Genomic DNA, 14,399 nt, shown 5'->3' on the forward strand with positions numbered 1-14,399 from the left:
CCTCTCTAACCTCTAACCCAATGGTTGTGGGTTTCTTTCGGTGCTACAAGGGTCATTTGCGTTTATGAAGCATATACAGTATGCATATGCTGTGTGTATTTCCTGAAAAATACAATTATGGTGTTAGAGCCGGTTCACACAGAATGCGTTTTTCCTGTTGAAATCGGTCATTGGCCATTGGAACGTAAAAAAGCAGAAGGTCTAGAGACACGTTGAACTTTTTGTAACTTGAGTGCCACATTTTTAGAATGCCGTGTCATGCGCAAGATGCTGCAAAAGACACGAGACGGGAGCGCAACGGCTAAAGACGTCAGTCTAGTGCATGTTTACATTGAAAAACAATGGAAAAATAGTGCAGTTTAATGGAAAAGTGTGTTCTGTGTGAATGGCCCCATAGCATGTTTTCCTGGGTGACAAAACTGTGACCGTAGGTTTGACATGATATTTTTTTAATAAAAATGTATTTAAAGGTGCACTATGTAACTTTTCCGTCCACTAGAGGTTGCCTGTGGCTCTTTAATGTGTGGTGACAGGTCACTGTAGCGCCTCAGTTAAAGCTGCTTGTGAACTGATCATCTCTTCCTTCTAGTTAATTTAAAGTATCAAATAAACATGAAAGGACTTCAGAAGGAATGTTGTTTCAACCGCGGACCAAGTTCAAGTCCACCAACGTTAATCTACGAACTCTCTTGACTGCTTTGTCGAACAAAAAAATGGCGGATTCGGCAAATGGCGGATTATGATTGGTCAGATCGCATGTCAATCAAACTCCCGGCGAAGGGTGAATCGACAGGCGACTCCCTCACACGTCCCGGTTCCTTGGTTAAAATAACAATTTCTCACGATTTACAAATAGTTGGAAACATTTGGGATATTGTAAGTACTCAACTGAAAAAAAATATAACACTGGCCTAGTGGTTTTTGGATATTTTGCTGAAAAATTGTTACATAGTGCACCTTTAACAGTGTCCTGTTATATATTTAGGAAGGACTTTTTTTGGGTCTGAATTATGGAATTCAAAAATAGAGATGTAAACAGAGCATTTTTACTGGCAGTCTACCCTAGTATCAAACCCAATCATGATTGATGATTCAGACCAAATCTATGTATACACACACACACACACACACACACACACACACACACACACACACACACACACACACACACACACACACACACACACACACACACACACACACACACACACACACACACACACACACACACACACACACACACAGAGACACACACACACACACACACACACACACACAGACAGACAGAGAGTTTTCATGTTTTATGAGCCCTTTCTACAGACATAATGATATTTATACTGGACAAACTGCATAGTCTCTCCCCTTACACTAACCCTACCCCTAAACCTACCCATTACACAACATTATCTGCATTTTTAAATATTACAAAAAAATCACTTAATATGTTTTCCTCATGCGGACCAAAAATGTCCCCACAAGGATTTCGGATATTGCATCTTTGTGGGAAAATGTTGTCCCCATAATGTAGTTGCCAGGACCACACACACAAACACAACAACAACAATGAAAGACAGAATATAAAAGGTCAGGAAATAGCAGTGCTGTCCTCAAATAGCAATCAAGGTGTGAACGTTTCTATAGCAGTTCTATATAGAATGCAGCAAGAGAGTTATTTTTGCACTAAAAGTGACGGAATGCCATCTGGCAATCAAATTGCATGTGTGGTGTATCTCATTTGGTGAGGTGTTGAAGTAAACGTTGTTTTGAATTCACATACAATGTTGCATCTCCTAAAGATTCATCACTTTTCAAGTGATTGTCTTTAACATTAATTTACCGCTTTCCTCTACAGAGCAACAGACGGTGGTCTTACTGCCAAGATCCCCTTCCACATCCAAAACGTATTTCCCCATCCCTGTAGACAACTTGGAAGAAGAGTATCGGATACGCTCGGCCGATGATGGGAAACTCTTCCGGGAAGAGTATAATGTGAGTTTTTATGTTGTATTTTAAGGTTGTATGTTCATGGTCAAAAATGTCAAAAATACAATCATATTGACAAGAAAAACACTCATGACTTTAGTAGCTTTAATTAGTCCTTCAATCAAATATGATATTGAAAATATATATATATTATTTAATGATGCAATGAAGACAATCCTAGTTATTTATTTGAGAAAGCATTGAAGCAAAGGGCCTTTAATTATATGTAATATTTGATTTGATATTTCTAGTAGTGTGTTTCACAGCATACTAATTTTCCAGTGACACAAATTTAGTCAGCTAAGACAAAATCTGAATCTCAACAGCATCAATCAGTTTTAATATGTTATTTAATAATGATGCAAGACAATGCTAGTTAATTAATTGAGAAATCATTGAAGGCTGAATGTCATTAACTTAATATTTAATTTCATATTTATTCATGTATTATAGTAGCGTGTTAGTTTTCATTTTATTGGTAACTCGGTGTCAATTATTTCAACACCAGTCATAGAATTTATAAAAATAAATACAAAACTAGATCCCGTCTGCAAGTGCTGTAGCTCATTATTATTGTTTACACTGATTACATCACTGTTGCTGAAAGTTTAGCGGTTATTTCGCTTGTGGCTCGTAAAGAAGCTGATGCTGCATTATCGTGCTGTTATTAACAGAAACACTCGGGCGCATTCATGTGGATCAGCAGATATCCTTCCACATTTGCTGATGGCTCAACTGCTCTCATTTCCCACTGAGAATTACTGGAATTAAGATGTTGAGGAGTCATCAGGCCTTGACTCATTCGAGAATGCCCCTCTCTGCTTTTAGACGCATGATTCAAGATTCACTCCTCTCACAGGCCTGTGATTCAGGAACACTGAATGAACCATGTGAATTTTCTGTCCCATGGAAACGATGTTTATGCTCAACAATCTTAATGGCCACTTAAACTATTTAAGTCGGAATGGAAGAGGCTCTGCTGGTTAAACAATGGCCTATACATACAGGAACAAAGCGTCAGTAATATCATTCATTTTCAGCAATAACAAAACGACAAGTTTGGTGGGAATTCGAACAGCATGATCAGTTTTGCTCAAATACACAATTCTTTAAGAACTAATGTGGTTGGTAACAATTCAAGTGCAATTCAGTTAAATTAAATCAAGTCATTTTTAAGTTTAGTGATGGGTGACTATCTCAGCTGCGTGATCCACAACAATGCATTTGTGTAGAGACAAGAGAGTGCAATATACACGTAAATCACAATACGCACCGTTTCGCAACATGTGCAAAGTCACAAGTATAATGCAGAGGGCATCTGTTCTTCCCATCCAGCTCTATTTGACGCCGCATCCAAGATCACGTGTGCTTATGGTGGGATGGCCATTGGTTTAGTGTTGTTAACATGTTAGGTTTGTATTGTTGACAGTCATTACCAGGGGGTTCGACCCAAGGAACATGTGAAGAGGCCAATAAAGAAGAAAACAAGGAGAAGAACAGATATCCAAACATCTTACCATGTAAGAAATCTCTCTTTATGTTTTCTTGCCTTTTGTTTGTGTTTTTACTGAATTGTAATAATAGTATTAACAGGCTTTGTTACATTACTATATTAGTCCATGTACATTCAAATAGTTGATTATTTATTTCTATTAAGATATTTTCATGTTTGAATGTTCCATCCATCCATCCACCCACCCATCCGTCCGTCCAACCCATCCACCCATCCATTCACCCACCTGTCCGTCCGTCCATCCATCCATCCATCCATCCATCCATCCATCCATCCATCCATCCATCCAACCGCCCACCCATCCATCCATCCATCCATCCATCCAACCCACCCAACCCATCCATCCATCCATCCATCCATTCACCCACCTGTCCGTCCATCCATCTATCCAACCACCCACCCACCCATCCATCCATTCAACCATCTGTCCAACCACCCACCCATCCATCCATCCATTCATCCACCAACCCAAACTCCCACCCATCCACCGACTCATCCATCCATCCATCCTACCCAACCAACCAACCATCCATCCAACCCACCCACCCATCCATCCATCCATCCATCCATCCATCCATCCATCCATCCATCATCCAACCCACCCACCCTACCGACCATCCATCCATCCAACCCACCCACCCAACCATCCATCCAACCCACCCATCCATCCATCCATCCATCCATCCATCCATCCATCCATCCATCCATCCACCCATCCATCCATCCATCCATCCATCCATCCATTCATTCATCCATCCATCCATTAACATTATAATACTTATAATACTATAATACACCTTAACATTATAATAATTACCCACCCTACTATCCATCCATCCAACCCACCCACCCATCCATCCATCCACTCCCACCCATCCATCCAACCCACCCACCCAACCATCCATCCAACCCACCCATCCATCCATCCATCCATCCATCCATCCATCCAACCCACCCACCCAACCATCCATCCAACCCACCCATCCATCCATCCATCCATCCAACCCACCCACCCAACCATCCATCCAACCCACCCATCCATCCATCCATCCATACAACCCACCCACCCATTCCATCCGTCCAACCCACCCTACCATCCATCCATCCATCCAATCCACCCATCCATCCATCCAACCCACCCTACCATCCATCCATCCATCCATCCAACCCACCCACCCATCCATCCATCCAGAAATCTCTCTTTTTCTCTTTGTCTTTTCATCTGTTCAAGTCAAGTCACCTTTATTTATATGGCACTTTATACAATACATATTGTTTCGGCTGTAAAGACATTATGAAAAGTCACAGGTGAAGCGAATATCATTGATTATGTCCTAACAACATACAGCAAGCTACTCCTAACACACATTACGGTCTTGGTAGATTATATGGTAAGCAAACAACCAGTTCTCATAATCAACATTTTGCATGCAGGAGAAATGGGCAGGAATAAATATCTGAGCGGCTTTCATCCCCGTATATTTGATGTTAATGAGCCATACATGTTTGGACATCAGCTCATCTAATTTTCTTGTGATATCACACTGAAATTTTGCCTCAATCCTGCTGCCACCCTCACAAACACCCTCATCCTCACTAATCTCAACTTCTCTAAATGCAGCATTGATCACTTTCAGTTCCTTGTGCCCACATCCATGTAATTTCACTCTTTTACTTTTATTTTTCAAATATTTTTTCTTGTACATTTTCTGTTTAGAAGTTATATCACAAACTCACTTAAGGCCTGAGAAGGAGCAATCAAATCTGTGTCTATGTTTAGAAATAATAAACAACCTTTTTTGACTTTCCTGTTATCCAGATGATCATTCCAGAGTGATTTTAACACCGATCGATGGGGTCCCATTTTCAGATTATGTCAATGCATCATATATTGACGTAAGTGATTTGCCATGCCGTAAAATGTGTCAATGCACTGCGATCAAGTCGACAGAGAAAGAGAGCGCTGCAGTCGCGACGTCAAAGTCAGAAGACTAACTCGCCACTAGTTTCCTGGAGAAATTCCTAGGGGGTTTTATAGTGAGGGTTTTCAATTTATGAGTAATATAATCTGTGGTAAACATAAGTTGACCATACAACACAAACCCATAACAAATGTTGAAGCTGTTATGTTTCTAATTAAATAACAACATTTGGGTTGTGAGTGTGTGTAGTTTATGTTGTGAGTGTGAGTATAGTCAAGTTATGTTTACCACCACAGACCTTATTTTACTCTTAAAATGAAAAATGCTATTATAAAACCTGATCACGCCTGCAGTACTCTATTGTCAGAATTGTACAGAATTTACTATTTTATTTTAAATAATAAAATGACAAGAATAATAATGTTCAAACATGTATTTCTTGTTCAAAATACAATTGTTATCAGAGCAAAACATTTTGGTAATACTTTACTTAAATATATAAAGTGCATTATAAAAATCCATTAATTATGCCTTGTAATGCACCTTATCTCTATGAATAATTATAACCACATTGATAATACATTATAATACTTATCTATTAATTGTTACACCTTTATAAAGTATAATGCATTAAAACACGTCAAACCAATTTCAGAATCTGCAAATATTATAATGCATTTTACCTTTGGTTATGATTATTTATGACTTACATTATGAATATAATATATTATACATAGTAAAGTTTTACCAATATGTTCACTCTATTTTGCCATTCAAATAAAGTGTTAAAGTTATTTTCTAAATGTTGGTTTCATAACCTGTTTCCCCAGGGTTATAAAGATAAGAATAAGTTCATTGCAGCACAAGGTGAGTGCATCTGAATTTAAAAATAAGACTTGGTGAGCAGCCACACATATGTGCGGTTTCAGTAGCTACATAATTCAACTCGATAAGATGACCTCTGTGTTTCAGGTCCGAAACAGGACACGGCCGCAGATTTCTGGAGAATGATATGGGAACAGAAATCAGCCACTATTGTGATGCTAACGAATCTGAAAGAGAGAAAAGAGGTGTGTATCCTTTTTTGGATTTCTGGTATTTTTGCTTGTTGGTCATCAGGGATGTTAGAAAGCTGCATGGCATTATATTTGTTGAATCGCAAGGCTATTATAAAGCAATATATTAGCATTATATCACACATGCATTTGGTTGATGCTTTTAGTTTTTTCCCTTTGAGTCTGTGTTAATTTTGATTTAGTTTTAGTCATAGTCTTTTGACAAAATGCCATTTAGTTTTAGTCATATTTTAGTCATCTGAATTGTTTTTAGTTTTAGTCGACTAAAATCTAATGAGTTTAGTAAAATTGTAATGCATTAATTGAGCATTTAAGCATTATTGTTACATTAATAATAATTGACATTTTGAAATAATTGTGTTTTTGACATTACAAATACATAAAAAAAGAGAGCTCAGTTCAACTTTTTTTTTATTTATTTTTTTAAATGTCTATATAGTTTTTATAATTTTGTATTTCTGTTTTAGTTAGTATATCAGGTTATATAAAGCTTCAGATAAGTTTAAGTTTATAATTGTTTTATTTCAGTTAACATTTATTTAATTTCAAGTAATGAATAGCATGGTTTTAGTTAACTATTAAAACCCTGATACTTTATTGAATGATATGTGTCAAATACTGTTCTTAGTCTTTCCTCCTGACTATGAATTAAATAGGATTGAAATTAAATACTGTGTATTGTGTAACCAAAAAAGTGTATATATATAATTCATGACTTTTAATTATAAACAAGCTCGAAATACACTATACAATATACTATTATTTTGAAATGTCTGCGCCCTTACTATTGCAGTTGCAGCTGCTCATTCAAGTTCAGATGAGTTCTGCGTTCCACTCCAGTTTTAGACACGCACTTGCAAACTTCCCTTAGCACTTCCCCTTGGGGGAATCCCTGCCGCCATTTTGAAGTGCGTTCGTGAAGTGGACGAGGGAAGTTTATATGGACAGACCCTCGCTCCCTTGATTTTGACAGAGGGAGCGAGTCTACTTCATATGTACGCTTCAGGCAGCTTCATATCCCACAATGCAACACGAATGTGACGTCACCGCATATCGCGTTTAATTTACCCCACCACAAACAACTATATTTTAATTAAAGGGTTAGTTCACCCAAAAATGAAAATTCTGTCATTAATTACTTCCCCTCATGTCGTTGGACAACCGTAAGACCTCCGTTCATCTTCAGAACACAAATGAAGATATTTTAGTTGAAATCTGATGGCTCTGAAAGGCCTCCATTGGCACAATGCACGGTTCACTCTCAAGACTCTTAAAAGGTACTAAAGACGTCGTTACAAAGTCCATCTCACTACAGTGGTTCTAAAATAACTTTATGAATCGGCGAGAATAGTTTTTGTGCGCAAAAAAACCCTAAATAACGACTTATATAGTGATGACGATTTCAAAACACGGCCTCATGAAGCTTCGAAGCGTTATGAATCAGTGAGTCGAATGAGCAGTTTGGATCGCCAAATTTCAGCAGTTTGATGGTTTGACACGCGATCCGAATCATGATTCGACTCACTGATTCATAACGCTTCGAAGCTTCATGAGGCCGTGTTTTGAAATCGTCATCACTATAAGTCGTTATTTAGGTTTTTTTTGCGCACAAAAACTATTGTCGCCGATTCATAAAGTTATTTTAGAACCACTGTAGTGAGATGGACTTTGTAACGACGTCTTTAGTACCTTTTAAGGGTCTTGAGAGTGAACCGTGCATTGTGCCAATGGAGGCCTTTCAGAGCCATCAGATTTCAACTAAAATATCTTCATTTGTGTTCTGAAGATGAACGGAGGTCTTACGGGTGTCAAACGACATGAGGGTGAGTAATTAATGACAGAATTTTCATTTTTGGGTGAACTAACCCTTTAAGAGTTGAATGGTGGTCCAGTGGGTTAAATCACTGAACTGATACGCAGAAGGTTGCTGGTTCGATCCCAGTGATCACCACCAGTGTGTCCTTGAGCAAGGCACTTTACTCCACGTTGCTCCAGGGGGATTGTCCCTGTAATAAGGGCACTGCAAGCAAGGATAAAAGCTTTGGATAACAGCGTCTGCCAAATGCGTAAATGTAATTATTTTTTAAAACATTTTTTTTTTTTTAAATAGTATTTTTATTAGGATTTTAACATTTTACAAAAAGGTAAAGAAAAAATAAAGATACAATACAAATTAATAAATGATAATATAATAGCAATAATAATATAAATGGTAAATAATTATCATCATCCTCATCAACCATTAATAATAAAAAATTAAAATAAAAAGTTAAATAAACAAAAGTAAAAACATAAAACAAAAATAAAAAGGGAACTAAGAACAACCAGGGCGTTTATGCATTTTCAGTGATAAACTACAAACAAAAATGCACTTCGTAGGGCAGAGCAGACAGCATACTATTCCCTCCATTACTGATCAGAGTCACTGTTAAGATGATCCAGAAATGGTTGCCATATATTGTAAAATTTATCAAGGTTACCCATAATTCCATACCGGACTCTCTCCATGTGCAATATTCCAGTAATATAGGTCAACCAGTTCTTGAACTGAGGAACTTAGAGTCTTAGAATGATGCTCTTAGCAATGCTCTTACTCAATCATTCTGTAAATAATGGTACTTTGTACAGAGACATTATAGTCTGACATAGAGACAGAAAATCCAAATAGTGCGATCTCTGGATCAGGCTTAAACACAAAACCGTACATGTCAGAAAACCACTTCAATATTTCACATCAAAAATCATAAAGTTTAGGCCATGTCCAGAAGAGATGGGTAAGAGAGCCCTCTGCAGATTTACACCGGTCACACGTAGAAAAAATGGTGGGAAAAATTCTATGTAATTTAGATTTTGAATAGTGCAATCTATGCATCACTTTAAACTGAATTAACTGATGCCTAGAATTAATAGAACAAGACCGAATCCTGCTAAGGCTCTCCTCCCACACTTCATTTCCTATCTGTATGCCCAATTCTTCCTCCCAAGCAGCTTTTAAAGAATGCGTAGAATGACTAATTTCTTCAGAAAACACAGTTACAAAATCTGAAATCAAATGTTTGGAATCAGGTAAGCCCAACAATAGCCTATACATCCTTTGTTCCTCCGGCAGGGACTCAAAATTAGGCACTGCATGACGCACATCATTTAGAATCTGTAAATGTCGAAAAAAGTGTGTTGTGGGAAGGGAAAATTTCTCTTTTAATTGAGAAAAAGAGGCAAAATGCTTATTAATATTTAAATCCTCTAAGGTAACAATACCATTCAGCCTCCATATGTTGAATGTTGCATCTGAGAGAGAGGGGGGAAATGCGTGATTGCGATATACTGGGGCAAAAATAGCAGTGTCGGGTAATCTGCATCCCTTCTTAATTTGATGCCATATTTTCAAACAGTTTGAAACGATAAAATTATCAACGTTAACAGATGCAGGCAATACAGAAGCTGAAAAGAGGAGTGCTGGGAGCGAACAGTTTTTAAAGGGGTGGTAAACCACGATTTCACTATTCTAACTTAAGCTAGCGTGTAATGTTGCTGCTTTAGCATAAACAACATCTGCAAAGTTACAACGTTCAAAGTTTAAAGCAAAGGGAGATATTTGCTTTTAAAGAAATCAGTTTCTAAGAACTACAGCAAAAAGGCCAGTAGGCGACTACACACATTCCTCCAGGGTTGGTGACATCACCAGGCTCAATATTTACATAAACCCCTCCTCCGAGAATATTAAATGGGGGGGGTGAGGCCATTTTGTATCGCGGCGCTGTTGTGGTATAGTTAGGCTGGAGTGTTGTTGCCGCGATGTTATATTATTAACACATAGCATAGCACGAAGCATTAACACATGTTACAGTGCACCCCACAAACACAATCAAGCCTTCAAAACAATGTGTTTTACCACCCCTTTAACAGCATTTTTTTAATAGCAACCCAGGGGGAAGTGTCAGTCGAGATTTCTGTATTATAATCCTCTTGCCAATAAACAAGTGCCTTCGCATTTGCTGCCCAATAGTAATGTAAGAAGCAGGGTAGCCCTAGCCCACCCCTCTCTCTTGATTTCTGCAAATGTATTTTTGATATTCTGTGGGCTTTAAAGCCCCAGATAAAAGGTGTGATTATTGAATCTAATGTTTTAAAAAAAGATTTTGAAAGAGATACAAGAATCTAGGTAGAGAAACCATTTTAACAGCGTTTATACGGCCTACCATAGAAAGAGGAAGAGTCCTCCATTTGCCAATGTCTATCTTTAGATCCTCCAATTTCTGAAGAAAATTCAACTTAAAAATTAATTTAGACATTTTAAAACAACCCAAACACACCTATATACATATAGAATTCTGCATTAAACAATTTTGTAAAAGAAAAGAATAAATAATAAATCAACTCCATAGTGGATTCCAAGTGATCAAGGGCTTAGGACGTTCCAGTTCAGGCCATAGCTGATGCTCCTCCAGTAGTGGGCACTCACGCAACGTAAGCAATGACGCATCCGAGTGAATGAGACGGAGGGAAGTTAGCAAGTGAAGGGCATAATAAAAACCAACTGGAACGCAGCAGAGGGAGATAAATATGCATTGTTACAACCGTCTAAAACATATTACTATATAAACATTGTGAAGTAAACATTGTCATTATTCCTCAGCATTAGTTCATCAACAATTACCTGGCATAAATGTGCGCTATTCATTGATTGTGAAGCGCTCTGAAGCGTGTTTTCCCGCGGTTAGATCAGCACGTTACAATTCAAATGTGTGCATCTATCACACAGGACATCAGTTCTGACTGGATCTCTTCCATAATCGTCCCTCCCTAACATTTTCGTCCCGTTTTTATTCGTTGACGAAAATGACAGTAGATTTTCCTCATCGTTTTTGTCATCCAACACTAGTTTTTATTTAGTTATCGTCTCGTTTTCGTCGTTGACGGAAATTATTTGTCAGCAAAATGAACACTGCTTCGAGTCGATATGCACAACATTGCACAGCATCTCATACTTATGCCGTATTACTTCAAAAAGTAATCATGTTTCAATAAATCTATTTGATATAAACCCAGTTAGTTGATCATTGAGTGTCTCCATTCCGATGGCCTCTGATGTTCAGGTGTGACTCCTTTCTCTCCTCTCCATCACGGTCGGGAGCGTCTCTAGAAAGACCAATCAATGAGACGCAGAACGGAGAGGAGATTAAAATCAGCTTTGAGTAGGACTTGGAATCGATGATTTTAATAATGGCTGATAAAGCTCTCTCTGGCTTTAACCTAATTAGTCGGCGAACTCTCATTAAGAGAGATTTATCCTCCGCTCTCGGGCTGGATAATGCTGACTGACAGACTGTTTTAAGAGCTCAGATTAGCATCATGGTGTCTTAAAAGTCACCTTTACTACTCTAATGCACTTACAGCTGTTCAGGGCCAGTGTTGGACAGATTTACTCTACAGGATTGACATGTAATGCGTTTATGTTTATCTACTCAACTACATGTTTTGACCTTGTGTCGTGTTCTCGGTCTTCTATTGATTTGAAGAAAACTGTTTTCTTGCCTTTTGTTTTTTATTTTGAGTGACTTGAGACTTTAATAATACTAGCATTGTTACATTACTATATTAGTTAATGTACATTCAATTAGTTTATTATTTATTTATATTAAGATATCTTCATGTTTGAATGTTCAGTAATGTATTAAGGAAAGTCGATATCAATCAAAAGTAATTATTTATGTATTTAAAAAGCAATATTTGCAGCTATATTTGTATTGCCATAACAATGCAAGTTAGCTGCAAGAAATGTATATGTATGTCATATCCATCCATCCATCCATACATACATACAATAATCCATCCATCCATTCAATACTCCATCCATCCATTTAATTATCCCTCCATCCATTCAATAATCCATCCATCCATCCATCCATCCATTCAATAATCCACCCATCTATCCATTCAATTATCCATCCATCCATTCAATAATCCATCCATCCAATAATTCATCCATCCATCCAATAATTCATCCATCCATCCATCCATCCATCTATTCAATAATCCATCCATCATTCAATACTTCATCCATCTATTCAATTATCCATCCATCCATCCATCCATCCATCTATTCAATAATCCATCCATCATTCAATACTTCATCCATCTATTCAATTATCCATCCATCCATCCATCTATTCAATAATCCATCCATCATTCAATACTTCATCCATCTATTCAATTATCCATCCATCCATCCATCCATCTATTCAATAATCCATCCATCGATTCAATACTTCATCCATCCATTCAATTACCCATCCATCCATTCAATAATCCATCCATCCATTCATCCATCCATTCAATAATCCATCCATCCATTCAATACTCCATCCATCCATTTAATTATCCCTCCATCCATTCAATAATCCATCCATCCATCCATCCATCCATCCATCTATTCAATTATCCATCCATTCAATACTCCATCCATCCATTCAATTATCCATCCATCCATTCATTCATTCAATAATCCATCCATCCATATATCCAACAATTTCATCCATCCATCCATTCAATAATCCATCCATCCATCCAATAATCCATCCATCCATCCATCCATCCATTCAATACTTCATCCATCTATTCAATTATCCATCCACCCATCCATCCATCTATTCAATTACCCATCCATCCATTCAATACTTCATCCATCCATTCAATAATCCATCCATCCATTCATCCATTCAATTATCCATTCATCCATTCATTCATTCAATAATCCATCCATCCGTGTATCCAACAATTTCATCCATCCATCCATCCATCCATCCATCCATCCATCCATCTATTCAATAATCCATCCATCCATTCAATACTTCATCCATCCATTCAATTACCCATCCATCCATTCAATAATCCATCCATCCATTCATCCATTCAATTATCCATTCATCCATCCATTCAATAATCCATCCATCCATTCAATACTCCATCCATCCATTTAATTATCCCTCCATCCATTCAATAATCCATCCATCCATCCATCCATCTATTTAATTATCCATCCATCCATCCATTCAATACTCCATCCATCCATTCAATTATCCATCCATCCATCCATCCATCCATCTATTCCATAATAAATCCATCAATCCATTCAATACTTCATCCATCTATTCAATTATCCATACATCCATCCATCCATCCATCCATCCATCCATCCATCTATTCCATAATAAATCCATCAATCCATTCAATACTTCATCCATCCATTCAATTATCCATCCATCCATCCATTCAATTATCCATCCATTAAATCATCCAAGTAATTAATTTTTATTTCAAGTAATTAAATATTTTTTAAAAAAGAAATTAAGAAATAAACTAAAATAATGATAACTATATTAGCAGCTGTATTTGTTCAACCAAAATGCAGGTTATAAGCATTTGTTAACTGTCCTTATTTATTTACCAATTTATTTATTATTAAATGTAATTATTTATAATTAAATTTATTTAATACACGTAAAACTATTTATTTTAATATTACTAATATTTTATTAAAATATTTTATTTATAAATTATTTTATTTATTATTACATTTATTTATTTATAATTACATTTATTTCATACAAGTAAGAACAGTATTTATTTTAATGTAAATAATATAAAATATATATAAGCTTATAATATGTTTTTCTCTGTAGGATAAGTGTTATCAGTATTGGCCCGATCAGGGATGCTGGACGTACGGTAACGTGCGCGTTGCTGTGGAAGACTTCACAGTACTGGTGGACTACACGATACGCAAATTCTGTGTGCAATATGTAAGTCTGAATACACTTGAAGTCCAGTCATCTTCATGCAAGCTAGATGAAATGTCTTTTGCTATAATGGATACATATTTCTGAAAGAATTGTTCTTGCACTT

At 37.0% G+C, this 14,399-nt stretch overlaps 1 protein-coding gene across 4 annotated transcripts in view; it reads left to right on the forward strand.

Moving 5' to 3' along the window:
* ptprea (protein tyrosine phosphatase receptor type Ea) overlaps positions 1–14,399 on the forward strand; it is a 130,730-nt gene that overhangs the window by 96,003 nt on the left and 20,328 nt on the right. For all 4 annotated transcript variants that reach the window (XM_079846055.1, XM_079846054.1, XM_079846057.1 and 1 more), the window contains 6 exons: positions 1,853–1,989; positions 3,413–3,503; positions 5,316–5,392; positions 6,249–6,285; positions 6,391–6,488; positions 14,177–14,296. In XM_079846055.1, the coding sequence (XP_079702181.1) occupies positions 1,853–1,989; positions 3,413–3,503; positions 5,316–5,392; positions 6,249–6,285; positions 6,391–6,488; positions 14,177–14,296 (560 nt within the window). The remainder of the gene's footprint in view (positions 1–1,852; positions 1,990–3,412; positions 3,504–5,315; positions 5,393–6,248; positions 6,286–6,390; positions 6,489–14,176; positions 14,297–14,399) is intronic.

This window comes from Gobio gobio (genome assembly GCF_949357685.1).
Source record: "Gobio gobio genome assembly, chromosome: 20".
NCBI classification, from domain to species: Eukaryota; Metazoa; Chordata; class Actinopteri; order Cypriniformes; family Gobionidae; genus Gobio; species Gobio gobio.